The sequence below is a fragment of the Bufo bufo genome, chromosome 11 (genome assembly GCF_905171765.1).
Source record: "Bufo bufo chromosome 11, aBufBuf1.1, whole genome shotgun sequence".
In the NCBI taxonomy this organism is placed as follows: Eukaryota; Metazoa; Chordata; class Amphibia; order Anura; family Bufonidae; genus Bufo; species Bufo bufo.
Window position 1 is genome coordinate 13,061,131 of NC_053399.1, and position 25,775 is coordinate 13,086,905.

The 25,775-nt window shown below is 45.0% G+C and overlaps 1 protein-coding gene across 3 annotated transcripts in view; it reads left to right on the forward strand.

Annotated features, from left to right (window-relative positions):
• Window positions 1-25,775, forward strand: part of LOC120982490 (cholesterol 24-hydroxylase-like) — a 74,356-nt gene that overhangs the window by 15,930 nt on the left and 32,651 nt on the right. For 2 of the 3 annotated variants that reach the window (XM_040412680.1, XM_040412682.1), the window contains 10 exons: window positions 4,114-4,224; window positions 4,826-4,982; window positions 5,324-5,377; window positions 5,660-5,732; window positions 6,008-6,092; window positions 6,349-6,459; window positions 6,925-7,013; window positions 12,219-12,285; window positions 12,689-12,894; window positions 17,817-17,931. In XM_040412680.1, coding sequence (XP_040268614.1) covers window positions 4,114-4,224; window positions 4,826-4,982; window positions 5,324-5,377; window positions 5,660-5,732; window positions 6,008-6,092; window positions 6,349-6,459; window positions 6,925-7,013; window positions 12,219-12,285; window positions 12,689-12,835 — 894 coding nt within the window. In that variant the 3' untranslated portion in view covers window positions 12,836-12,894; window positions 17,817-17,931. Of the gene's footprint in view, window positions 1-4,113; window positions 4,225-4,825; window positions 4,983-5,323; window positions 5,378-5,659; window positions 5,733-6,007; window positions 6,093-6,348; window positions 6,460-6,924; window positions 7,014-12,218; window positions 12,286-12,688; window positions 12,895-17,816; window positions 17,932-25,775 lie in introns of those variants that run through there. The other variant, XM_040412681.1, reaches the window with a different exon arrangement.

A 25,775-nucleotide genomic window follows, 5' to 3' on the forward strand; every position in this document is an offset into this window, starting at 1 on the left:
ATATGGTTAAGAATATAACTACTATAATACTGCTAGTATGTACAAGAATGTAACTACTATAATACTGCTCCTATGTACAAGAATATAACTACTATAATACTTCTCCTATATACAAGAATATAACTACTATAATACTGCCTCCTATGTACAAGAATATAACTACTATAATACTGCTCCTATATACAAGAATATAACTACTATAATACTGCTCCTATGCACAAGAATATAACTACTATAATACTGCTCCTATGCACAAGAATATAACTACTATACACTGCGTGCAGAATTATTAGGCAAATGAGTATTTTGACCACATCATCCTCTTTATGCATGTTGTCTTACTCCAAGCTGTATAGGCTCGAAAGCCTACTACCAATTAAGCATATTAGGTGATGTGCATCTCTGTAATGAGAAGGGGTGTGGTCTAATGACATCAACACCCTATATCAGGTGTGCATAATTATTAGGCAACTTCCTTTCCTTTGGCAAAATGGGTCAAAAGAAGGACTTGACAGGCTCAGAAAAGTCAAAAATAGTGACATATCTTGCAGAGGGATGCAGCACTCTTAAAATTGCAAAGCTTCTGAAGCGTGATCATCGAACAATCAAGCGTTTCATTCAAAATAGTCAACAGGGTCGCAAGAAGCGTGTGGAAAAACCAAGGCGCAAAATAACTGCCCATGAACTGAGAAAAGTCAAGCGTGCAGCTGCCAAGATGCCACTTGCCACCAGTTTGGCCATATTTCAGAGCTGCAACCTCACTGGAGTGCCCAAAAGCACAAGGTGTGCAATACTCAGAGACATGGCCAAGGTAAGAAAGGCTGAAAGACGACCACCACTGAACAAGACACACAAGCTAAAACGTCAAGACTGGGCCAAGAAATATCTCAAGACTGATTTTTCTAAGGTTTTATGGACTGATGAAATGAGAGTGAGTCTTGATGGGCCAGATGGATGGGCCCGTGGCTGGATTGGTAAAGGGCAGAGAGCTCCAGTCCGACTCAGACGCCAGCAAGGTGGAGGTGGAGTACTGGTTTGGGCTGGTATCATCAAAGATGAGCTTGTGGGGCCTTTTCGGGTTGAGGATGGAGTCAAGCTCAACTCCCAGTCCTACTGCCAGTTTCTGGAAGACACCTTCTTCAAGCAGTGGTACAGGAAGAAGTCTGCATCCTTCAAGAAAAACATGATTTTCATGCAGGACAATGCTCCATCACACGCGTCCAAGTACTCCACAGCGTGGCTGGCAAGAAAGGGTATAAAAGAAGAAAATCTAATGACATGGCCTCCTTGTTCACCTGATCTGAACCCCATTGAGAACCTGTGGTCCATCATCAAATGTGAGATTTACAAGGAGGGAAAATAGTACACCTCTCTGAACAGTGTCTGGGAGGCTGTGGTTGCTGCTGCACGCAATGTTGATGGTGAACAGATCAAAACACTGACAAAATCCATGGATGGCAGGCTTTTGAGTGTCCTTGCAAAGAAAGGTGGCTATATTGGTCACTGATTTGTTTTTGTTTTGTTTTTGAATGTCAGAAATGTATATTTGTGAATGTTGAGATGTTATATTGGTTTCACTGGTAAAAATAAATAATTGAAATGGGTATATATTTGTTTTTTGTTAAGTTGCCTAATAATTATGCACAGTAATAGTCACCTGCACACACAGATATCCCCCTAAAATAGCTAAAACTAAAAACAAACTAAAAACTACTTCCAAAAATATTCAGCTTTGATATTAATGAGTTTTTTGGGTTCATTGAAAACATGGTTGTTGTTCAATAATAAAATTAATCCTCAAAAATACAACTTGCCTAATAATTCTGCACTCCCTGTAATACTGCTCCTATGTACAAGAATATAACTACTATAATACTTCTCCTATATACAAGAATATAACTACTATAATACTGCCTCCTATGTACAAGAATATAACTACTATAATACTGCCTCCTATGTACAAGAATATAACTACTATAATACTGCCTCCTATGTACAAGAATATAACTACTATAATACTGCTCCTATGTACAAGAATATAACTGCTATAATACTGCTCCTATGTACAAGAATATAACTACTATAATACTGCCTCCTATGTACAAGAATATAACTGCTATAATACTGCTCCTATGTACAAGAATATAACTACTATAATACTGCTCCTATGTACAAGAATATAACTACTATAATACTGCTCCTATGTACAAGAATATAACTACTATAATACTGCTCCTATGTACAAGAATATAACTACTATAATACCGCTCCTATGTACAAGAATATAACTACTATAATACTGCTCCTATGTACAAGAATATAACTACTATAATACTGCCTCCTATGTACAAGAATATAACTACTATAATACTGCTCCTATGTACAAGAATATAACTACTATAATACTGCTCCTATGTACAAGAATATAACTACTATAATACTGCTCCTATGTACAAGAATATAACTACTATAATACTGCTCCTATGTACAAGAATATAACTGATATAATACTGCTCCTATGTACAAGAATATAACTACTATAATACTGCCCCTATATACAAGAATATAACTACTATAATACTGCCTCCTATGTACAAGAATATAACTACTATAATACTGCTCCTATGTACAAGAATATAACTACTATAATACTACTCCTATGTACAGGAATATAACTACTATAATACTGCCTCCTATGTACAAGAATATAACTACTATAATACTGCTCCTATGTACAAGAATATAACTACTGTAATACTGCTCCTATGTACAAGAATATAACTACTGTAATACTGCTCCTATGTACAAGAATATAACTACTGTAATACTGCTCCCTATGTACAAGAATATAACTACTATAATACTGCTCCTATGTACAAGAATATAACTGCTATAATACTGCCTCCTATGTACAAGAATATAACTACTATAATACTGCTCCTATGTACAAGAATATAACTACTATAATACTGCCTCCTATGTACAAGAATATAACTACTATAATACTGCCTCCTATGTACAAGAATATAACTGCTATAATACTGCTCATATGTACAAGAATATAACTACTATAATACTGTCTCCTATGTACAAGAATATAACTACTATAATACTGCTCCTATGTACAAGAATATAACTACTATAATACTGCTCCTATATACAAGAATATAACTACTATAATACTGCTCCTATGTACAAGAATATGACTACTATAATACTGCTCCTATGTACAAGAATATAACTACCATAATACTGCTCCTATGTACAAGAATATAACTACTATAATACTGCCTCCTATGTACAAGAATATAACTGCTATAATACTGCTCCTATGTACAGGAATATAACTACTATAATACTGCTCCTATGTACAAGAATATGACTACTATAATACTGCTCCTATGTACAAGAATATAACTGCTATAATACTGCTCCTATGTACAAGAATATAACTACTATAATACTGCCTCCTATGTACAAGAATATAACTGCTATAATACTGCTCCTATGTACAAGAATATAACTACTATAATACTGCCTCCTATGTACAAGAATATAACTACTATAATACTGCTCCTATGTACAAGAATATAATTGATAATGCTCCACTACTATGGAGGAATGTTTTTTTCTCCTGTATTAGGCCTCATGCACACCCGCAAAATGGGGTTCCGTTGTTCCGTGATCCGTTTCCGTTTTTGTTTCCGAGTGTCTTCCTATATTTTTGGAGGACCACCAGACATAAAGGAAAGTAAAAAAAAGTCTAAGACAGGATTGCCATGCAAATGATAAGAAAAAAAACGGACGTGGATGACAATCTTGTGTGCCTCCGCGTTTTTAATGGTCCCATTGACTTGAATGGGTCCGCAAACCATTTTCCGCAAAAATAATAGAACAGGTTATATTTTTTTGACGGACTGGAACCACGGATCACGGAAGCGGATGGCAAGCGGTGCATTAGCCGAGTTTTCAACGGACCCATTAAAAGTCAATGGGTCCGCAGAAAATCACGAAAACGGCACAACGGACACGGAATAAAACAACGGCCGTGTGCATGAGGCCTAATAATAATATACTTCTCCGTTGTTAGCGGTTGTCTCTGTTACTCCTCAGGTGGCATTTGACTTGGAGCTGAATGCTTTACATGACGACAAGACACCATTCCCAAGGGCCATTCTCATGGCAATGAGAGGGTTAATCGAGTTGAGGGAACCTCTTGGACAGGTGTGTATTCTCCTCTATAGTGTTATTCTGTTACAACATTGAAGTTTTTCAGAACTTAAAGGGGTTATCCAGGACTTTGTACCGATGACCTATCCTCTGGGTACTCTATGGAAGAAAGGCCCACCCCCTGATCTGTGGGTAGCACTGCAGCGGGAAGGATCGGATCTTGTACATGTAGCGAAGGAATCTGGGTAGGTTATCAGTATCAAATCGGCAGGGGTCCGACTGTTAGACGAGGCCGGCGCTCTGTGAGTGGAGCGGTCTCTTTCCAGGTCATGTGACGTCACCGTAGGCCGGTCACATGGCCCCAATGAAGTGAGCACCAGAGCTATAGTGAGCGCAACGTCTCCCTAAAACAGCTGATCGGTGGGGTGCCAGGACCCTGCTGATGGGATAATAATGACCGGAGAACCCCTGTAATAACAGATGATTAAAGGAACACTCCAGACAAATCTGGGAGATGTGTTATGTCTAGTGCTGGGCTGTAGGGGGCGCTATAAGGATTCTCTCTTTGGTGATCTCTGAATCTCTCTGTCTTTTATTTTGTATGCTGCTTTGCGTCATGGAAATCTCAGATGTAACAGGATATTTTTCTGGACAGTTTATGCCTTCAAAGAAAAAAGTGATCCAAGAAATCCGAGACTCCATCCGCTTGCTGCGTAAGACGGGGAAGGAATGCATCGAGATGAGGCAGAAGATGGTACAAGATGGTGTAGAGGTTCCTACTGATATACTGACACAGATACTCAAAGGAGGAGGTAAGTGTGTCACATACCCTTCATTTTCTTTTCCTATAATCGGCACAGCCCAGTTCTGAAATACTCTGTGCTGCTGGGGACCTTGCTCCTCTCTGTGTTTCTCAGACTGTGACCTGCTCGCACCCCATCACGACATCCTCATTATCACTTGATTACAGGTCTCCACCTACAGCAAGGCCAGGAACTGCTCCTCTGACATACTCTGTGCTGCTGTTGGCACCATGTTTAGATCAATTGCAAAGAGTTCTTTCTCCATCCAATGTCATAATGAGTTATTGACCCTTTCATGGCCAGTCTGTCTTACCTCTGCACTAAATTTCTACTCCACTTTATTTTTACAGCTCTGGAAGACGACGAGCTCCTAATAGATAACTTCCTCACGTTCTTCATCGCTGGTAAGTCCAGTAATTCTAAGGTATGGACATATCATGCAAGAAGAGAGGGGGCAAAATATAAACCAGGCACCACCCTTACCCCCTACAGACCTGATTTCACCCCCCACCCCCTTTCCTCCCGCTGTGCATTCAGACCGAGAGCGTTTTTGTTACTTCCCTGCCTGCAATGTCCAGGAGTGCACTAGAGAAGAAGCTCTCTGAAAGCCACTGGGTCCTGGGGTGAATGTCATTCTTATCTTCCCAGTGATATATTTCACGTTGTCTCTGTCTCCTCTCGCTCAGGGCAAGAAACGACCGCTAATCAATTAGCCTTTGTTGTCCAAGAATTGGCCCGGCATCCCGAGATTTTGCAAAAGTGAGTCACCCCCAAACCTATGACTATGTTATGCATAGGGCAGGGCCTAAGGGGGTGGAGCATGACAGCAATTTGCCGTACAGCAAACAGAGAATATCCGTGTCATGCTCCACCCCCTGGAATCCTGAACTGAATATAACAAAGTGTGTCAGTTTTTCCTGGAATGTTCCTCTAAGAAGTAGGTAATGATACGTGGGGTACAGAAGCCCTATATACACAGCAAGCCATGAGCTCTTTTCACATAGCAGTCAGTACTTTTCTCTTTGCATATGCAGGGTCCAGGCCGAAGTGGACGAGGTCATTGGTTCCAGACGATACGTTGAGACTGACGACCTTCCTAAATTACGGTACCTGTCCCAGGTAAAGAAGGAGATAACCTGCAGTCTTACCATTACATGAGGCAGTACCACATCGCACCAGCAGGTGGTGCTGCATCCACACATTTTGCACTAGCTACTTCTTGTACATTGTAACGCAGATACAGCTGTGTGTCACTAACTAAAACCGTATGGAAGAGGCAAATGAACATCCACTACATGAAATATAATAGCATTTTATTTAGGTTGCGTTGAATGAATGATACTTTTTGGATTTCACTTTCATTTGTCTTCCCCAGGTCCTGAAAGAGACCCTGAGGCTGTACCCCCCTGTCCCAGGAACCCCCAGATTATTAGAAGAGGATTTTACAGTCGAGGGTGTCAAGATTCCTAAAAACACAACAGTGGCGGTATTCTGCATTTTATTATCTTCACGTCTTATTCTGAAGATCCTTGCTTGCTGTCAGTGAATAGGAACCTTCTTGTTCTTGAAAATCTGCTTTTACCAAGTCCAGCTCGCACTGCTCATGGGTTTGTGTAGTACAGATGGAGTCCAAGACAGGAGACAGATTTCTGCTGCTGCCAGAGAAGCCACCTTATGCCCCAGGACCCAGGTGCCACTGCTTTCTCTGCACCCCCAATAGCTATGGCCCCTGGCTACTGCGTGTAGTTCACTGAAAGTTGCCAAGACTGCTACACGGCAACAAAAGCAATCAATTCAGGACTTGGCCAAAAAGGGTTTAACGCCTCTGGATCTGTAAACAAAAATGTTCCAATTCACTGACAGCAAGCCGAGACCTTAATTGGTAAAGTTTAATATAAGCTTGCAGTTCGTACATACAGCAGATGACTTCTTTGCCTCTTCATTTGTTTAGGTCTACTCCTATATCACCGGGAGGTTGGAGCAATTCTTCAAAGATCCACTCACCTTCGACCCTGACCGATTTAGCCGAGACGCCCCGAAGTAAGTACTGGGACACTGTTTGCAGATTGCACAGATGCTTGGGCTCCAGCACCTCTAGGGGGCACCAAAATAACGGATCCAGTATTTATCTTTTCACATTTTTAAAGGTCTGTGCATGCGCAGACCGCAAAACCGGATCCGTTTTTCCGGAACTCTTGGGGCCGGATCCGGCATTAATGCATTTCAATGTAAAATAATGCCGGAATCGGAATTTTGGACGGAAAAAATACTGCAGCATGCTGCGGTATTTTCTCCGTCCAAAAACCGTACAGTGACTGAACTGCAGACATCCTGATGCATTCTGAACGGACTGCTCTCCATTCAGAATGCATGGGGATAAAACTGATCAGTTCTTTTCCCGTATAGAGCCCCTAGGACGGAACTCAGTACCGGAAAAGAAAAACGCTAGTGTCAAAGTACCCTTATAGTATAGGTTTCCTGCAGGGGGAGCAAGTCACTGCAACCTGATCTCATTGAGAATCATCCCAGGAAAATGGACAACCGCTTTAAATGGGTTATGACATAATTGATGTAAGAAATGAAAATCAGACATCATATAGGACAGGGGTACTCAACTGGCGGACCGCGGTCCAAATACGGACCGCGGCCGCCAGTTGTCCGGACCCCGGCCATCCTTCAGAGCGCTGCTCCTCTCCTGCACACTGTGCCGTGCAGGAGGAGGAGCTTACCGGCGCACTTCCACCTGTCCCACAGCGCAGTGAGACAGGGCTCCCTCCACATGTAAGCGCTCCTCCTCCTGCACACTCTGGCAGCTCTGCTCCATACAGCGGCGGGGCACAGGAGATGATCGTTCTCAGCAGCGCAGGAGGAGTCTCTCCCTCCCCCCTGTGCTGCTGCTGCCCCCGCCGCTGCCAATAAGAAGAGGCAGGAGGAGGAGGGGAGGGGCTGTGGCCACTGCGCCACCAATGAAGAAAACTGACCTGTATTACAAATACAGGAGGCGGGTGCTGGAATCAAATAGCCGGCACCCAACCTCTGTGACAGGGAGCTGCGATCAGCTGCAGTTGAGTTAACCCTTCAGGTGCGGTACCTGAGGGGTTAATTGTAGCTGATCGCAGCCCCCTGTCACAAAGGTCGGGTGCCGGCTATTTGATTCCGGCACCCGCCTCCTGTATTTGTATAAGAAACGTTGGTGGCACAGTGCGCCCCCCCCCTAGTATAAGAAACATTGGTGCGCAGTGCGCCCCCCCCCCCCCCCTTCCCCATTATAATAAACTTTGGTGGCTCAGTGGGAGGTGCCAATGAGGGTTAAAAATAATAAAAGAAAATTAACTCACCTCCTCCAGTTGATCGCTTAACTGCCGGTCTCCTGTTCTTACTTCTTTCTTCAGGACCTGTGGTGACGTCACTGAGCTCATCACATGGCCCATTACCATGGTGATGGATCATGTGATGAGCTCAGTGATGTCACCACAGGTCCTGAAGAAAGAAGTAAGAACTGGAGACCGGCAGCTAATCGATCAACTGGAGGAGGTGAGTAAATTATTTTTTAACCCTCATTGGCACTGCCCACTGCGCCACCAATGTTTATTATATTGGGGGGGCGCACTGCGCCACCAATGTTTATTATTTTGAGGGGGGCGCACTGCGCCACCAATGTTTATTATGTTGGGGGGCACACTGCGCCACCAATGTTTATTATGTTGGGGGGCGCACTGCGCCACCAATGTTTATTATATTGGGGGGCACGCTGCGCCACCAATGTTTATTATGTTGGGGGGCACACTGCGCCACCAATGTTTATTATATTGGGGGCACACTGCGCCACCAATGTTTATTATATTGAGGGGGGGCGCACTGCGCCACCAATGTTTATTATTTTGAGGGGGGGCGCACTGCGCCACCAATGTTTATTATTTTGAGGGGGGGCGCACTGCGCCACCAATGTTTATTATATTGGGGGGGCACACTGCGCCACCAATGTTTATTATATTGGGGGGCACACTGCGCCACCAATGTTCATTATATTGAGGGGGGGCGCACTGCGCCACCAATGTTTATTATACTGGGGTGATGGGGGGGCGCACTGCGCCACTAATGTTTATTATTTTGAGGGGGGGCGCACTGCGCCACCAATGTTTATTATTTTGAGGGGGGGCGCACTGCGCCACCAATGTTTATTATTTTGAGGGGGGGCGCACTGCGCCACCAATGTTTATTATATTGAGGGGGCCGCCAGACGAAAAAGTCGGACATGTAGTACTTTTAGTCTGGCGGCCTCTCACCGTGCTGCGCCGTAACTCTGCCCCCATCCCCATTATAGTCGATGGGCACAGAGCAGCGGCACGGCGAAGTAGTGGCAAGATGGATCTGACAGGGTGAGCAGCCTGTCGGATCCGTCCTGCTGCAAGTGTGAAAGTACCCTTACTAATGAGCGCTTCCATCATGGAACGCCCATCAGTACAGCCTTTACCTCCACCGCTACTTGTGCTAGTAAAAAAATATATATATTACGGCAGTGTTTCCCAACCAGTGTGCCTCCAGCTGTTGCAAAACTACAACTCCCAGAATGCCTGGACAGCCTTTGGCTGTGCGGGCATGCTGGGAGTTGTAGTTTTGCAACAGCTGGAGGCACACTGGTTGGGAAACACTGTATTACGGTACCTCCACCTCCATTTGCTCACGCTGTGGAGAACACTCCCTGCTGACTAGAAGCTCAGGACAGGACCTACAAGACGCCATCACGTTGGAGCACCGGTCCTGAGATTGCAGTCAGCAGCGAATGTTCACCGCAGCCAGGTGAATGCTAATATTTTTATTTTTTTTGCAAAAGCAGAGAAGGGGGGCACTAATGGGGGCAATACTCTTACTGGGGGCACTAATGGGGACATTATTCTTACTGGGGCACTAATGTGGCCATTACTAATTCTGGGACTTACCCGGGGCGCTCCACTATAACGTCAGAGCGCCCCACGTGCATGGATCACATGATCGCATGGCATCTTTACTGTTGGCGTTCAGCTCGGACCTTCACCTTACTGCAGACCCTGGTATGTGGACCTTTAATAAAACTAGTTGAGTACCCCTGATATAGGACATGATAATATCTTTCTAACTGAGCCAGAACCAGCCCTGCACCTCACATGGATCCAGAGATCTCCCCATTCATTGCTCCAATTGTTATGTTATATTTATTTCAGGCTGGCAGCTCAGGGGGCATGACCTTTTTGCTGACACTCTCTCCCTATTACAGCTCAGGAGGTGTGTCCTTTCTGCCGTATCTGTGTCCCTATCTCAGCTCAGGGGGCATGACCTTTTTGCTGTCACTCTCTCCCTATTACAGCTCAGGAGGTGTGTCCTTTCTGCCGTATCTGTGTCCCTATCTCGGCTCAGGTGACTTGTCCTTTCTGCTACCGCTCTCTCCCTATTACAGCTCAGGAGGTGTGTCCTTTCTGCCGTATCTGTGTCCCTATCTCAGCTCAGGGGGCATGACCTTTTTGCTGTCACTCTCTCCCTATTACAGCTCAGGAGGTGTGTACTTTCTGCCGTATCTGTGTCCCTATCTCGGCTCAGGTGACTTGTCCTTTCTGCTACCGCTCTCTCCATATTACAGCTCAGGAGGTGTGTCCTTTCTGCCGTATCTGTGTCCCTATCTCAGCTCAGGGGACTTGTCCTTTCTGCTACCGCTCTCTCCCTATTACAGCTCAGGAGGTGTGTCCTTTCCGCCATATCTGTGTCCCTATCTCGGCTCAGGTGACTTGTCCTTTCTGCTACCGCTCTCTCCCTATTACAGCTCAGGAGGTGTGTCCTTTCTGCCGCATCTGTGTCCCTATCTCAGCTCAGGTGACTTGTCCTTTCTGCTACCGCTCTCTCCCTATTACAGCTCAGGAGGTGTGTCCTTTCTGCCGTATCTGTGTCCCTATCTCAGCTCAGGTGACTTGTCCTTTCTGCTACCGCTCTCTCCCTATTACAGCTCAGAAGGTGTGTCCTTTCTGCCGTATCTGTGTCCCTATCTCAGCTCAGGTGACTTGTCCTTTCTGCTACCGCTCTCTCCCGATTACAGCTCAGGAGGTGTGTCCTTTCTGCCGAATCTGTGTCCCTCTCAGCTCAGGTGACTTGTCCTTTCTGCTACCGCTCTCTCCCTATTACAGCTCAGGAGGTGTGTCCTTTCTGCCGTATCTGTGTCCCTATCTCGGCTCAGGTGACTTGTCCTTTCTGCTACCGCTCTCTCCCTATTACAGCTCAGGAGATGTGTCCTTTCTGCCGTATCTGTGTCCCTATCTCAGCTCAGGTGACTTGTCCTTTCTGCTACCGCTCTCTCCCTATTACAGCTCAGAAGGTGTGTCCTTTCTGCCGTATCTGTGTCCCTATCTCAGCTCAGGTGACTTGTCCTTTCTGCTACCGCTCTCTCCCGATTACAGCTCAGGAGGTGTGTCCTTTCTGCCGAATCTGTGTCTCTCTCAGCTCAGGTGACTTGTCCTTTCTGCTACCGCTCTCTCCCTATTACAGCTCAGGAGGTGTGTCCTTTCTGCCGTATCTGTGTCCCTATCTCGGCTCAGGTGACTTGTCCTTTCTGCTACCGCTCTCTCCCTATTACAGCTCAGGGGGTGTGTCCTTTCTGCCATATCTGTGTCCCTATCTCAGCTCAGAGGACTTGTCCTTTCTGCTACCGCTCTCTCCCTATTACAGCTCAGGGGGTGTGTCCTTTCTGCCATATCTGTGTCCCTATCTCGGCTCAGGGGACTTGTCCTTTCTGCTACCGCTCTCTCCCTATTACAGCTCAGGAGGTGTGTCCTTTCTGCCGTCTCTGTGTCCCTATCTCAGCTCAGGTGACTTGTCCTTTCTGCTGCAGCTCTCTCCCTATTACAGCTCAGGAGGTGTGTCCTTTCTGCCGAATCTGTGTCCCTATCTCAGCTCAGGGAACGTGTCTTTCTTCTGCAGCCCTTTCCCTGTAACTGCCACAGCTTCTAACAGAAGATAAACTGAGCATGTGTGACCACCTCAATGAGCTCAATGAGGTGGACAAGAAATAAGTAAAAGAACAAACGGCAGGTGGCGCTCTACAGATACAGTTTATTGAATAGATCAGTAGTTATACTTCATTTTTAATTACATGCATTCACAAAAGAATTCAGATTCGAGTGCTGGTTTGAAATACGTAAAATATTTTTCGTGGCAGAACCTCTTTAAGCTATGGATTGTATACGAAATGTCTTCAGGGTTTTTCCTTTTTCTCCCTCACAGACCGTACTTCACCTATTTCCCGTTTTCCCTCGGATCGCGCTCTTGCATAGGACAAATATTTTCACAGGTACAGAGATAGTTTTCGGTTTCATTGATTCCCATTCTATTGATTTCGAAGAAATTGCCTTTTGTTCCAAAATGTCTCCAAATGCATCACTTGAAGGAAATCCACTCCAGGCTGATACATTTTTACCTGCGTTGATACATTGTAACAAATTTGTCAGGACAGGAGAGAGAGAGAGTTTCTGGTGATGTATTTAGCTCACCGAGGATTTTGTAGACTGGGTACAATGGTAACAAACCCCCAGCTGTGAGAAGCATTTGGACTGTGGTTGTTCCTAAGCTCCTGGAAGTAAATAAGAATGTTCTCATTTACTGACCGCAAGCAGAGATCTTGGAAATGGTAATGAAGAAGTCTATTCCTGTGATCATGAAGATAAATGCCTGACATTTTTAACACTTCAATGCAGATGGAGGCAAAAGTTGTGATGGCGAAGCTGCTGCAGAGATTCGACTTCGAGCTGGTGGAGGATCAGACATTTAAGATCCTGGATACGGGGACCCTGCGTCCCATGGAGGGTGCCAGGTGTCGTCTCAGAGTCAGGGAGAGGCAGTAAAGCACTGAAAACAGAGACCTGTTCAATTCCTTCTTTGATACAAATTGTTGATTTAAAAGGTAATATAAAAACTGTGTTTTGAAACTTTTTTGTACAAATAAAATATACAAATTCTCAATGATATATTATCAGGGTGGAGAGCGTCATCCAGTATAATGCTCTGTATAATGTTTTAAAGGGGTTTTCCAAGACTTATATACGATGACCTATTCTATGGATAGGTCATCAGTATCTGATCGGTGGGGGTCCGACACCCGGGACCCCCGCCGATCAGCTGTTTGAGAAGGCAACAGCGCTTGCAGTAGAGCCACCACGGCCTTCCTGCAGCGACGTCACATTCATTGGTCACATGGCCCCATAGAAGTTTATGGGGCAGGGCGCAGTACCAAGCACGGCCACTATGCAATGTACAGCGCTGTGCTTTGTGAGCTGCAAGAAGCGCCGGTGCCTTCTCAAACAGCTGATCTGTGGGGTCCCGAGTGTCAGACCCCCATTGATCAGATACTGATGACCTATCCAGAGGATAGCTCAGCATTATGTAAGTTTCGGGAAATCCTTTTAAAGGGACACTCCAGGCAAAACTAAAGCATGGTATGAATCCTAGTGCAGGGCCTAAAGGGGCGGAGCATGACACAGGGATTCTTTCTTTGGTGGTCTTTGCATTTGTGAGTCACACTCTCCTCACTTAAGCCCTGCACTAGGCATAAAGTCATATGCGTGGAGCCTATACGGAGCGTGCATGAGCCCTAGCACAGTTACTTTTAAACTTTTAAAGTTACTTTTATTCAACTAGTTTTTATGGAGTGCTCCTTTAAGTATTGTTCTCTCCTGCTTTAGTTCTGCGCCCTGAGAACTTCTAATTTTCACCAAGACACAGAAGTCTCCGATTTGCCTGGTCAATAAATGTCAGCCTGGGGTCAGGTCGCACTGCAGAGCCCACCGCGGCCAGGAGCGTTCTGCAGCTAATTGCTAGGTGATGGAGTAATACCTTTTCCCTAACAGCCGCTAGTTAAACAATTACAGAGAATTAGCGGCTGGGGCTTTGATGTCTCAGTCCAATGAGCAGGCGGCATTAACCCTTTGTCATCCCGGACAGTTCAGGAGCAGCCTCCACTGTACCAGTAGCTGGAAGGTTTACTGGGCTGAGTAGTGTAACTAGGCATACATAACTATTTCCCATGACCTCCCCATCAATAGGCATATGAAGCTGCATGGTCATTTCCGGGGGATAGGAAGGCAAACCGAATCTGCCGCTAAAATAAACAGTTCAGTGACCTCAGCAGGATGCGGGACAGTCGGGCAGGACTGTGTTATGGTGCATTCTGAGTGTCTGTGTATATGGGGCGTAGATACCCTGCTGCAACGAGGATTTATGATATGTTTATGACAATTGTGGCTATTTTTCTATGTAACTTCACCACTAGGGGGCGCCGAGCTCATCAGTAGAATATGGGCCGTAAAGGCGGCTCTAGCTCCGCCATGGGGTTCACAGTGAGATCAGAAGAGTTAAAAATGTTGGGGTGAACTAGTTTGAGGGTCACAATGGAGGGGATTGGGTGGCATTAACCAGCACTGAGTGGAGGTGGGGGCATAGAGAGTTGGTCAGTGGTAGAGGATAGGGATTAATAGATGATGGGGGTCATGCTGTAGCAGCTGCAGTGGGTGGCGGGTGATCTGCTTTTTTCTCCGCTATATTGATGACGGCATTTAATGTGTCAGCCAGTCTCCAGAATGCGATGCTCTGCATAGCTGCGAGGCACTAGGGGGAGTCACACAGCTAGTATTGAAATCAGTAGGAGCTGTATTCATCTGTATGAGATGAGCTCCCCCTAGTGGTGGCAGCAGATAACCACCATGACAGTGTTACAGTAGACAGGGGAAACAATTTGTTTTTAGTCCCCCTCAAACCATGGGTCCTATGGTAGACATTTCCCCTACCTCTATGGTAGGTACATCACTGATGTGTATTAGGCTTAGGCTGGGTTGTGCTGCTGCTTTATTGTACAATTCCTAGTCCCAACATTGCATTTTGTAAAGCGGCAGTTTTATTTTTTGTTTTTCTCTTATTGACTTCAATGGAGGAGAAATCCAGCGTGGAGAAACATGTGCCGTGGGGTTGTATTTGCTGTCACAGGCTGCAGCACGCACCCACCTGGCAATTCATGACATCAACCACCAGCAGCGAAATGAACATCTGTGCAGCACATCACACAGGCGGGGCTGCGGCTGCTGGCACATGTTGGGGGAAGGTGTTTAGCACATGTTGAGGTTCTAGCATCACTTCTTTGGGTGCTGGATGTACACTGGTAGTATGGTGGTAGTATGCATTGGGGGTGCTGGATGTACACTGGTAGTATGGTGGTAGTGTGCATTGGGGGGATGTGGCTGGTACATGTTGTGGGTGGTGGATATATACAGTGCTGCCCATAATTATTCATACCCCTGGCAAATTTTGACTTAAAGTTACTTTTATTCAACCAGCAAGTAATTTTTTTGACGGGAAATGACATAGGTGTCTCCCAAAAGATAATAAGACGATGTACAAGAGGCATTATTGTGGGAAAAAAAAAACATTTATTTATTTACATTTGAGCAAAAAGTGTCCAGTCCAAAATTATTCTTACCCGTCACAAACTGTCACAGTCTGTGGGAAAATCTAAAGTTCTCTACCATTCCAAATAGTCCAAGCTGTTCTAAAGCATCCTAATTACCCTGATTAATTGGGAACAGCTGTTTTAATCAACTCAACAGGTGAAACACAGCAGCTTTCTGCAGTTGGTTTGTGGACAGTCATGGCTAAGACAAAGGAGCTCAGTGAGGACCTGCGGCTGCGCATTGTGGCTGCTCACAAGTCAGGAAAGGGTTACAAGGCCGTTTCTAAATAATTTTAAGTTCCAGTGGCTACAGTGCAAAGTATTATTAAAAATTACAAGATGTTCTGCACTGTGGAAAATCTCAGAGGATGTGGTCAGAAGACAAAAGTGACACCTGTGCTGGCCGGGAGGATAGTTAGAGAGGTGAAGAAGAATCTAATGATCACCACCAAGGCCGTCCTGGTGAATCTGGGCTCTGCTGGAGGTAATGTCTCAAGGCAGACAATCCAACGTCACTGCACACTGCAGACCAAGGAGGACGCCACTTCTCCAGATAAGGCACACAAAAGCTCACTTGGCCTTTGCAAAACCTCATCTGGACAAAGAAGACGACTTCTGGTCTTCTGTGTTATGGTCAGATGAAACAAAAATTGAATTGTTTGGTCACAATGATGTTTCCTTCATTTGGTGTAAAAAAGGAGAAGCCTTCAACCCAAAGAACACCATCCCCACTGTCAGACATGGTGGTGGGAACCTAATGCTTTGGGGCTGTTTTTCAGCCAATGGACCAGGGAACCTAATCACAGTAAACGGCACCATGAAAAAAGAGCAATACATGAGTATTCTCACCGACAACATCAGGCGGCCTGCAGAGAAACTTGGCCTTGGGCACCAGTGGACATTTCAGCATGACAATGACCCAAACACACAGCAAAAGTGGTGAAGAAATGGTTAGCAGACAACAACATTAATGTTCTGGAGGGGCCCAGCCAGAGTCCAGACTGGAATCCAATTGAGAATCTGTGGAGGGAGCTAAAGATCAGGGTGATGGCAAGAAGACCCTCCAACCTGAAAGATTTGGAGCTCATTGCTGAAGATGAATGGGAAAATATATCTGTGGAGACCTGCAAAAAGCTGGTCTGCAATTATAGGAAGCGTCTGATTGCTGTAATAGCCAATAAAGGCTTTTCTATTGATTATTGAGAAGGGTATGAATAATTTTGGACTGGACAGTTTTTGCTCAAATATAAATAAAAGCTGAGAAATGGTTTTACTTCCACAATAATGCCTCTTGTACATCGTCTTATTATCTTTTGGGAGACACCGATGTCATTTCCCGTCAAAAAATTACTTTCTGGTTGAATAAAAGTAACTTTAAGTCAAAATTTGCCAGGGGTATGACAAATTATGGGCAGCACTGTACATATGCCTTATATTAGGCAGGCCCCAACCTAGTTCAGTTACAATGAATGCATATCACCCCCTACATTGCACCCAAAAATTAATACAGATCTCACCCAGACTATACTTTCTAAATATATGCAGACCCCTAAATACAGACCCAGACTCCCTTACAAATATAGATCCCAGACCAGAGCCCCTATATAAAGACTGACCCCAGACTAGAAACAAAAATTGATACGGATCAAAAAAAACGTATACAGATCCGAGACCATACCCCCTAAACTAATACAGAACAAGACCCCCTAAATGAGTACACCCCTAGTCTAGGCCCCTTAAACTAATACAAATCTAGTCTAGACCCGTAAACTAATGCAGACCTCAGACCAGATGCCCTAAACACAGATCCCAGACCCCTAAATAAAGATCCTAGAAAAGACTCCTTAAAGGGGTTATGCCATGATTGATGCAAAAAATGAAAAGCAGACATCATACAGTACGTGACAATACCTTTCTAAAATAAAGCTGGACCCAGCCCTGTACCTCACTTGGATCCAGAGATCTCCACAATCATTGCTCCAATGGCTCTGCTAGATTATCTTCAGCCTGATAGCTCGGGGGGGAAGGGGGGGTCCTTTCTGCTGCACCTTTTGACCGTTGAATATTTACCGTAAACTGAGCGTGTGCAACCAGCTCAGTGAGACTGACAAAATAAAATAAGGTAAAGAACAAACAGAAGGTGGCGCTATACAGATATATTTTATTTGATAGCTCAGTGGCTATATAAAATTTTTAATTACATGCAATTAAAAAAGTATTCACATCCAGGTGCTGGTTTGAAAAATGTAGAACATGTTTCATCACACAACCCCCGCTAAGCTAATACTGATCCAGTACAGACCCTCTAAACCACAGTAGTACCGACCTTAGACTAGACCACCTGAATTAATAGAGACCCCGACTGCAGATACCTCTCTTTGCTCTAGGAGACTGCAGACCTCTTCAGTCTCAGGCCCCATGAGCGGCGCTGGTTCGGACATCAGGACGTCGTCTGTGGAGGTCTTCCCTTTTTTGGTTAGTATGGATATACATGTTGCACCGCTGGCAGCGGGCATTGGTGGCATGTCACAGCCAGAAAAGAAGCAGGTAAAGCAGCTCTACAATGGAAGAACCCCAGCAAACAGCGCTCCGTATCTCAGCTTCCTGGACTCTTATCATGAATTCAGTATTTTTTACTTTCACATGTTAGGGTTAACACTCTAATAAACTTTTTTTTTTGCATCTGATCAGAGGGATGACTTATTTTTATTAATAATACCGCCTTTCAAGGCAATACATTGTGCAAATAAAACCGCCATATAGTGCCCACATGACAGATACTGGCACAGTCTTGCAGCAGATGAAGTAAGTTTGGTCTTATGATGAGGATGTCCATCCCCAGGCCTCCTACAGAACCAGTCCTGTTCCTGAGCCTCAAGATCTGACTCCATGAGCTCATTGCTGTCACCAGGGGGTTAAATCCATCTCCAAACCAAACTTTCCTGGGGGCCAATAAAATATTCCAAGTGAAGATGTGCCAGGATAGTTGGGTGTTGGCGGGATGAATCACCTGCCTCATGAAAGGCTGCAACACCTTCCTGATAAATCATGGACGTGTCGGTGAGAAGAGGCAGAGACGGCCGAGTCCTGTGTGCGGATTTATTCTCCGTCATATTGAATTTTCTTTTTTATTTCTTTGCACCAGAAGTGAGACGTGTATATTTGCTGTATTTTTACTGCCAGCCACCCATGGAGGAGCCAGGCTGGTAAACATGGCAGTCCACAGAGCTGGGACAAGGCCTTCGTGATGCGTTTTATGACTTGTTAGATTGTCAGTCTGTGATCTGTCACTCTGCTGAAATACTCTGCGCTGTAGAGGATGGCACCCTGCTGCTGTATCAAAGAATCGCCCAGCTGGACAGGTCACCAGAGCTCATATGGACAGCACACTGCTCTCAAAAGATACTCTGTGCTGCTGGGAACGCTGCTCATCATCATCACATGAAGATCATTACACACCTGTGCTGAAATACTCTGTGCTGCTGGGGGACCCTATGCCTTCCACTATGTGTTTTCCCACCTGTCTACATTCCCCCTCCCCATGCACAGTATTGCCCCGGTCACATGAAGCCCTGTCCTCATTAACAGCATCAGCAAAAAAAATACTCTGTGCCGCTGGGGAACACGGCTCCCCCTATGACCTCCTTCATGTCTCCACTCTCCTCCTCACTTCATGATGGTGTCGCATACAGCCCCGTCCTCGCTAACATTATTATATGCAGGCAGGATATTGCCCCTCCCCCCCTCAGCTAAGCACGGTCCTCTCCTGAAATACTCTGTGCTGCTGGAACCCCTGCTACTCATTCAAATTGTCTCCATCCTTTCCTCACTTCACATTATTGCTCCTGGCAGCCATGTCCTTATATCATTGCATGAATGGGCAAGCGCAAGTCGCTGCCTCCAGCAAGATCACCACACTCCTCTCCTGAAATACTCTGTCCTGCTGAGGAAGCCTGCCCATCATTATCAGTCTGGGACCTCCCACTTGCCTCCATACCCATCCTATCCTGATCACTGCCCCTACCACTTGAAGCCTTGTCCGCCCTAACGTCATCACATAAGTGGATAGCTATCCGCTGCCCCCTATAGGCCAACATAGTTACTGCACCTGCTGCACTTTACTGTTATTACCTCTTTCACTCCTGATATATATACACTGCTCAAAAAAATAAAGGGAACACTTAAACAACAGAATGTAACTCCAAGTCAATCACACTTCTGTGAAATCAAACTGTCCACTTAGGAAGCAACACTGAGTGACAATCAATTTCACATGCTGTTGTGCAAATGGGATAGACAACAGGTGGAAATTATAGGCAATTAGCAAGACACCCCCAATAAAGGAGTGGTTCTGCAGGTGGTTACCACAGACCACTTCTCAGTTCCTATGCTTCCTGGCTGATGTTTTGGTCACTTTTGAATGCTGGCGGTGCTTTCACTCTAGTGGTAGCATGAGACAGAGTCTACAACCTACACAAGTGGCTCAGGTAGTGCAGCTTATCCAGGATGGCACATCAATGCGAGCTGTGGCAAGAAGGTTTGCTGTGTCTGTCAGCGTAGTGTCCAGAGCATGGAGGCGCTACCAGGAGACAGGCCAGTACATCAGGAGACGTGGAGGAGGCCGTAGGAGGGCAACAACCCAGCAGCAGGACCGCTACCTCCACCTTTGTGCAAGGAGGAACAGGAGGAGCACTGCCAGAGCCCTGCAAAATGACCTCCAGCAGGCCACAAATGTGCATGTGTCTGCTTAAACGGTCAGAAACAGACTCCATGAGGGTGATATGAGGGCCCGACGTCCACAGGTGGGGGTTGTGCTTACAGCCCAACACCGTGCAGGACGTTTGGCATTTGCCAGAGAACACCAAGATTGGCAAATTCGCCACTGGCGCCCTGTGCTCTTCACAGATGAAAGCAGGTTCACACTGAGCACATGTGACAGACGTGACAGAGTCTGGAGACGCCTTGGAGAACGTTCTGCTGCCTGCAACATCCTCCAGCAATGCCAGCATGACCGTTTTGGCATTGGGTCAGTAATGGTGTGGGGTGGCATTTCTTTGGAGGGCCGCACAGCCCTCCATGTGCTCGCCAGAGGTAGCCTGACTGCCATTAGGTACCGAGATGAGATCCTCAGACACCTTGTGAGACCATATGCTGGTGCGGTTGGCCCTGGGTTCCTCCTAATGCAAGACAATGCTAGACCTCATGTGGCTGGAGTGTGTCAGCAGTTCCTGCAAGATGAAGGCATTGATGCTATGGACTGGCCTGCCCATTCCCCAGACCTGAATCCAATTGAGCACATCTGGGACATCATGTCTCGCTCTATCCACCAACGTCACGTTGCACCACAGACTGTCCAGGAGTTGGCAGATGCTTTAGTCCAGGTCTGGGAGGAGATCCCTCAGGAGACCGTCCTCCACCTCATCAGGAGCATGCACAGGCGTTGTAGGGAGGTCATACAGGCACGTGGAGGCCACACACACACTACTGAGCCTAATTTTGACTTGTTTTAAGGACATTACATCAAAGTTGGATCAGCCTGTAGTGTGTTTTTCCACTTTAATTTTGAGTGTGACTCCAAATCCAGACCTCCATGGGTTAAAAAATTTGATTTCCATTTTTTTTATTTTTGTGTGATTTTGTTGTCAGCACATTCAACTATGTAAAGAACAAAGTATTTCAGAAGAATATTTAATTAACTCAGATCTAGGATGTGTTATTTTTGTGTTCCCTTTATTTTTTTGAGCAGTGTATATATATATGTCACAATGATGAAAATGGAGATTTGATCAAATCCCTAAGGGAGATGATCAATTCACAGATGTTTAAAATAACATCTCTCTGGGGTGATTTCCCTAAAGAAAGTAAGTGATTTGGTTTTAGTGAAAAGATGAAATAAACAAGTATGGAGTCCTGGGGAAAAAAAGAAAGCAGTCGAAGGACCTTTGATTACCTCATAGACATGTGACCAGTAATGTGGCCAGTAATATTGCTATGTTACTGGTCACATGGTGATGATGTCATCAAAGGTCCTTTATCCCATAGCTCTCACAGTTCGCTGATAAAAGGCCCTAGTGATAAAAGGCCCTAGTGATAAAAGGCCCTAGCGATAAAAGGCCCTAGTGATAAAAGGCCCTAGTGATAAAAGGCCCTAGCGATAAAAGGCCCTAGCGACGCCCCTGATTCTAGGTATATACTATTCTGGCAGGGGGGGCATATTTCTGTGGGGGCACACTCCTGGCCATGGGTTCAGATATAGAAAAAAAAATCAAACTCTGACCGAAGTTGTATCTGAAGAACAGTTTAATGAAACTATTGAACAAGCGGCAGGATAAAGAAAAACCTTTGTGGACTCGCGAAAGGATAGAAGAAGCTATCACAGTCATTGAGCGCCACTACTTAAAGGGAACCTGTCACCGGGATTTTGTGTATAGAGCTGAGGACATGGGTTGATAGATCGCCGCTAGCACATCCGCAATACCCAGTCCCCATAGCTCTGTGTGCTTTTATTGTGTCAAAAAAACTATTTGATACATATGCAAATTAACCTGAGATGAGTCCTGTCTCCGACTCCTCTCACGTACAGGACTCATCTCAGGTTAATTTGCATATGTATCAAATCAGTTTTTTTACACAATAAAAGCACACAGAGCTATGGGGACTGGGTATTGCAGATGTGCTAGCGGCCATCTAGCAACCCATGTCCTCAGCTCTATACACAAAACCCCGGTGACAGGTTCCCTTTAAACTACAACGGACACATAAACAGTACTATTCAGGAAAAAAATACAATGTTATGGGAGTAGGCACTAAAAAATCTTTGATTTTGAAGAGAAAGTCTGACTCCGATCCAAATATCTAAACAATATTATTTCATATTATTATTATTATATTATCAAAAATATAAAACTTTTCACTAAAACAGTTAAGGGATTTGATGATCAAATCACTTACTTTCTTTAAGGAACATCATGTTCCGTGAATTGATCATCTCCCTTAGGGATTTGATCAAATCTCCATTTTCATCATTTCCCTGCGACATATAAACCCGGTATATATAATTTTTATTTAATTTTTTTACTGGTGGATGAATGTCACCTATAGGCTATAAATGTCCTCTTTCTTGCACATGCCGCTTGTCTAGACCCCCGGCTCTGACAGTGCAGTGATAGGAATATATACAATCACCAGGAGGTCGCCACATCTGCAGGGGACGCTGCTCGCAGCAAATAACAGGGTTTGTCTTGTCAATATTTGCTTCTGAGAGCGGTCTACATGTCATAGATGGGGCAAAGGTTCAACTATCACCTACACCAAGACTATATATGTACAGCTGGTGCAGTGTGGGACGATGATTGCACCCCAACATAGCAGTTATTATACACAGTATGACCTACTGCTCATATATGGCATCCGTTTTTAGCTTTATCAGCCAATTTTATCAAATGTAGGTTTTTTCAGACAGTTTTCCCATAATATCAAAAGATACATTGCCTAAATAATACCTTGATGCAGTATCTAATAAACTGCCATACGGTGCCCACATAGCACTGTCTTTATGTTACCCTCACAATCTTGGCACGCATTGCCCAAATAAAACTTCCATTCTTGCCATACAAGCCTAAATAATGCTCTTATGTAATATGTACATAATACCGCCATATAGATCAGTGCAGCTCAGCCCCTTTGATGTGAGTTATGGGTCTATATCAGATAACGTCAGCTCTGTGAAGCGTCAGTCACCATTGCTGGCTGACTAATGGAATCTGCAGAAAATATCTCAAATTCACGTTTTAACCCCCGACAGATGGTTAAATGTCCCAGGAATGTACAGTGCTTTCATCTTCTAACTGATCGATGGCCTGTAAGAGCCTACCGCAGCGGCTTCTATGCAGGATATGGCGGTTGCTTTGTTTCTTTAGTTTCCTCTGCATCTTTTTTTCTGACTATTTCCACCACTAGGGGGCAGTCTTTATTCACCTGAAAAGTACATTGGCCAGAGTCCCATGTGTATAGCTAGAATTGTCGAATAGGTAGGATTTTTACTTGTCTGGGCCTCTGTTCAGGAGATAAGCGGTGCCACATTTGCATGTAACGTCGCTGGAAGACGCTGTGCAGGACCAAAGCAAGCAACACCTGGTTGATTTGGAGCCACAAGGCTATTGCCTTAAGGTCAAAGTGCAAGAAGGGTCATTAAGGTAAGGAGAGACTAATCATGTCCGCTGATGCTTTTTTTCTAGTAGGAGTAGGATGAACATCAATCTGCCAACCAGGCATTCCTTTATAAATGCTAGACATGCAGTCTATTTATGTTGGTACATACGGCTGACATGTTTCAGTGGTAACAGAGTAAAACTCTGCTGGTTTCCTTTGCTTTCCCTGTGTACTTGTCAGTCTTTACTGTCATTCTGGCATTGTATTCATGTACCAGGAGGCACCGGGTGAACCTTACTATAAATCCATGGGATGGCGGGTTCCTCAGCCCCTTTTGACTGCAAGTTGACGGAGACTAGATGTGTGCATTAGGTCCGTACCTATAGACGGAAGTACTGTATATACATTCTTCCTAGAAAATGTAATTAACAGCCATGTAATGAGTCAGGTTGGGACATATTATGCCCAGAGCTAGTTTTCTCATTGAGATTATGCAGTAATTCCTTATCAGATTATGTTCTGCTGGAAAACTAATAAAGTAGAGATGACAGACCCGGCATGGAAAATTCTGCGTGATTGCAAATGGGTCAGTTAGTGGGAAAAACAGATCGATGGGACCTGATGTTTTAGGGGATTTCCTCCAGTTATGCATATACACTTTTGCATGGGATGGGTTGGAGTTTGAATTATGAGTAAATTATAAAATTCTGTCTCGCTGCAGCTGCCACTAGCGGGAGCTCGGTGCATAGGAGATTTTTTTTTTTGTATGTTTACTATTCTATTAAATTTTCCTGCCGTATGCTCCCCCTAGTGGTGGCAGCCTGTAGCCGGATTCTTTTCCTAAAACTGTTCAGAGAGGAAGGTAGGTTTGTTCCAGGTTTTAGGAAACCACCAAAGTGTGCTCCTGGGGACAGTAACAGAGGGGAACATGTAGAGATAAGGGGAAGTAGCAGATGAGATGGGACCATATAGTGGCCTTATAGCCAGCCACAAGCATGTGTAGCTTGGCTAAAGGAGATAATCAGCTGCCAGAGACATCTCACAGCCACTGAGGAGGACAGGAGAAGTCCAGTTTGCATAATTCAAGTGAAGGATCCCGGCAACATTGGTGATACAACAAAAAAAATATATCAGCCATAGCCTTATCCAAATATATAGCGAAATCAATGAGAGTTCATGTCATGCAAAGATCGGGGAGGGGAACCCCTTTTAATATCTCATAGGACATATGGTTAAACTGAGATGAAGAAAACTTGAGATGATGTCCTATAAAATTCTTCTTTGGCCAGAGCTCTGATCTTCTGTCCTGGTGACCTCTGTTGACCAAATGATTCTTCTGATATTGTATTGTTTGTAAAGCCCTTGAAAGATGGAGCACTGATTATCTCTGAAATGTGTAGGACCTGTCACCGTCCATCCAGCAGATGTGACCTGGTGAGGTGATGGATGTGTAGGGACTTTGTATCTGACTTGTTTGCTGGAGGGATCGTCTCTGTGTACGGAAGGGAGAACATCGTAAGCTATCCGCAAACAGAGCCTCTCACCTACACAAACAGGGGCTTACATAATTACACACCTATAAGACGACAAATCAACTCAAAGTTGTCCTGGTGTCCTAAATGGACAAATGTGGTCATCAGTGGCGTACATAGAGAAGTAAGGGCCCCATAGCAAGGATCAAACCAGGCCCCCCACGCAGGACAGAAGGGTTTCCATCTAAACCCCTTTCAATGACCTTTGGCCAATTTTTCCACTGTCTCATTTGCTAAAAGTTGTTCCTTTAGAGGGTAGAGTCCTGACCAAGTTTTCACCTCTAGTAGAAGGGGAGATAGTCCCAACTAAGACTGGGCCCCCTCTTGCCCTGGGCCCCATAGCAGTCGCACGGTCTGCCGCTATGGTAGTTACGCCCCTGGTGGTCATTATGGGGCCATAGGCTTCAGACAATTTTGCCCAGATCCAATGACTTTCAAGGAGATATCTATTGGACAAGTTGGATTTTTCAGGTCCAGATTTGTGGTTTCCAGAGATGCCGCTTATCTCTCTTCTTCCATAGAGATGAGAGGTAGGGTTTGCTATCAGCCAGGGATGTAGCTATAGCAGAAGCATGGGAAGCGGCCGCTACGGTGCCCAAACCCAGAAGGGGTTAGTCCAGGAGGAGGACTGAAAGATTTTATTGTCAGGGCCGACTCCACAGT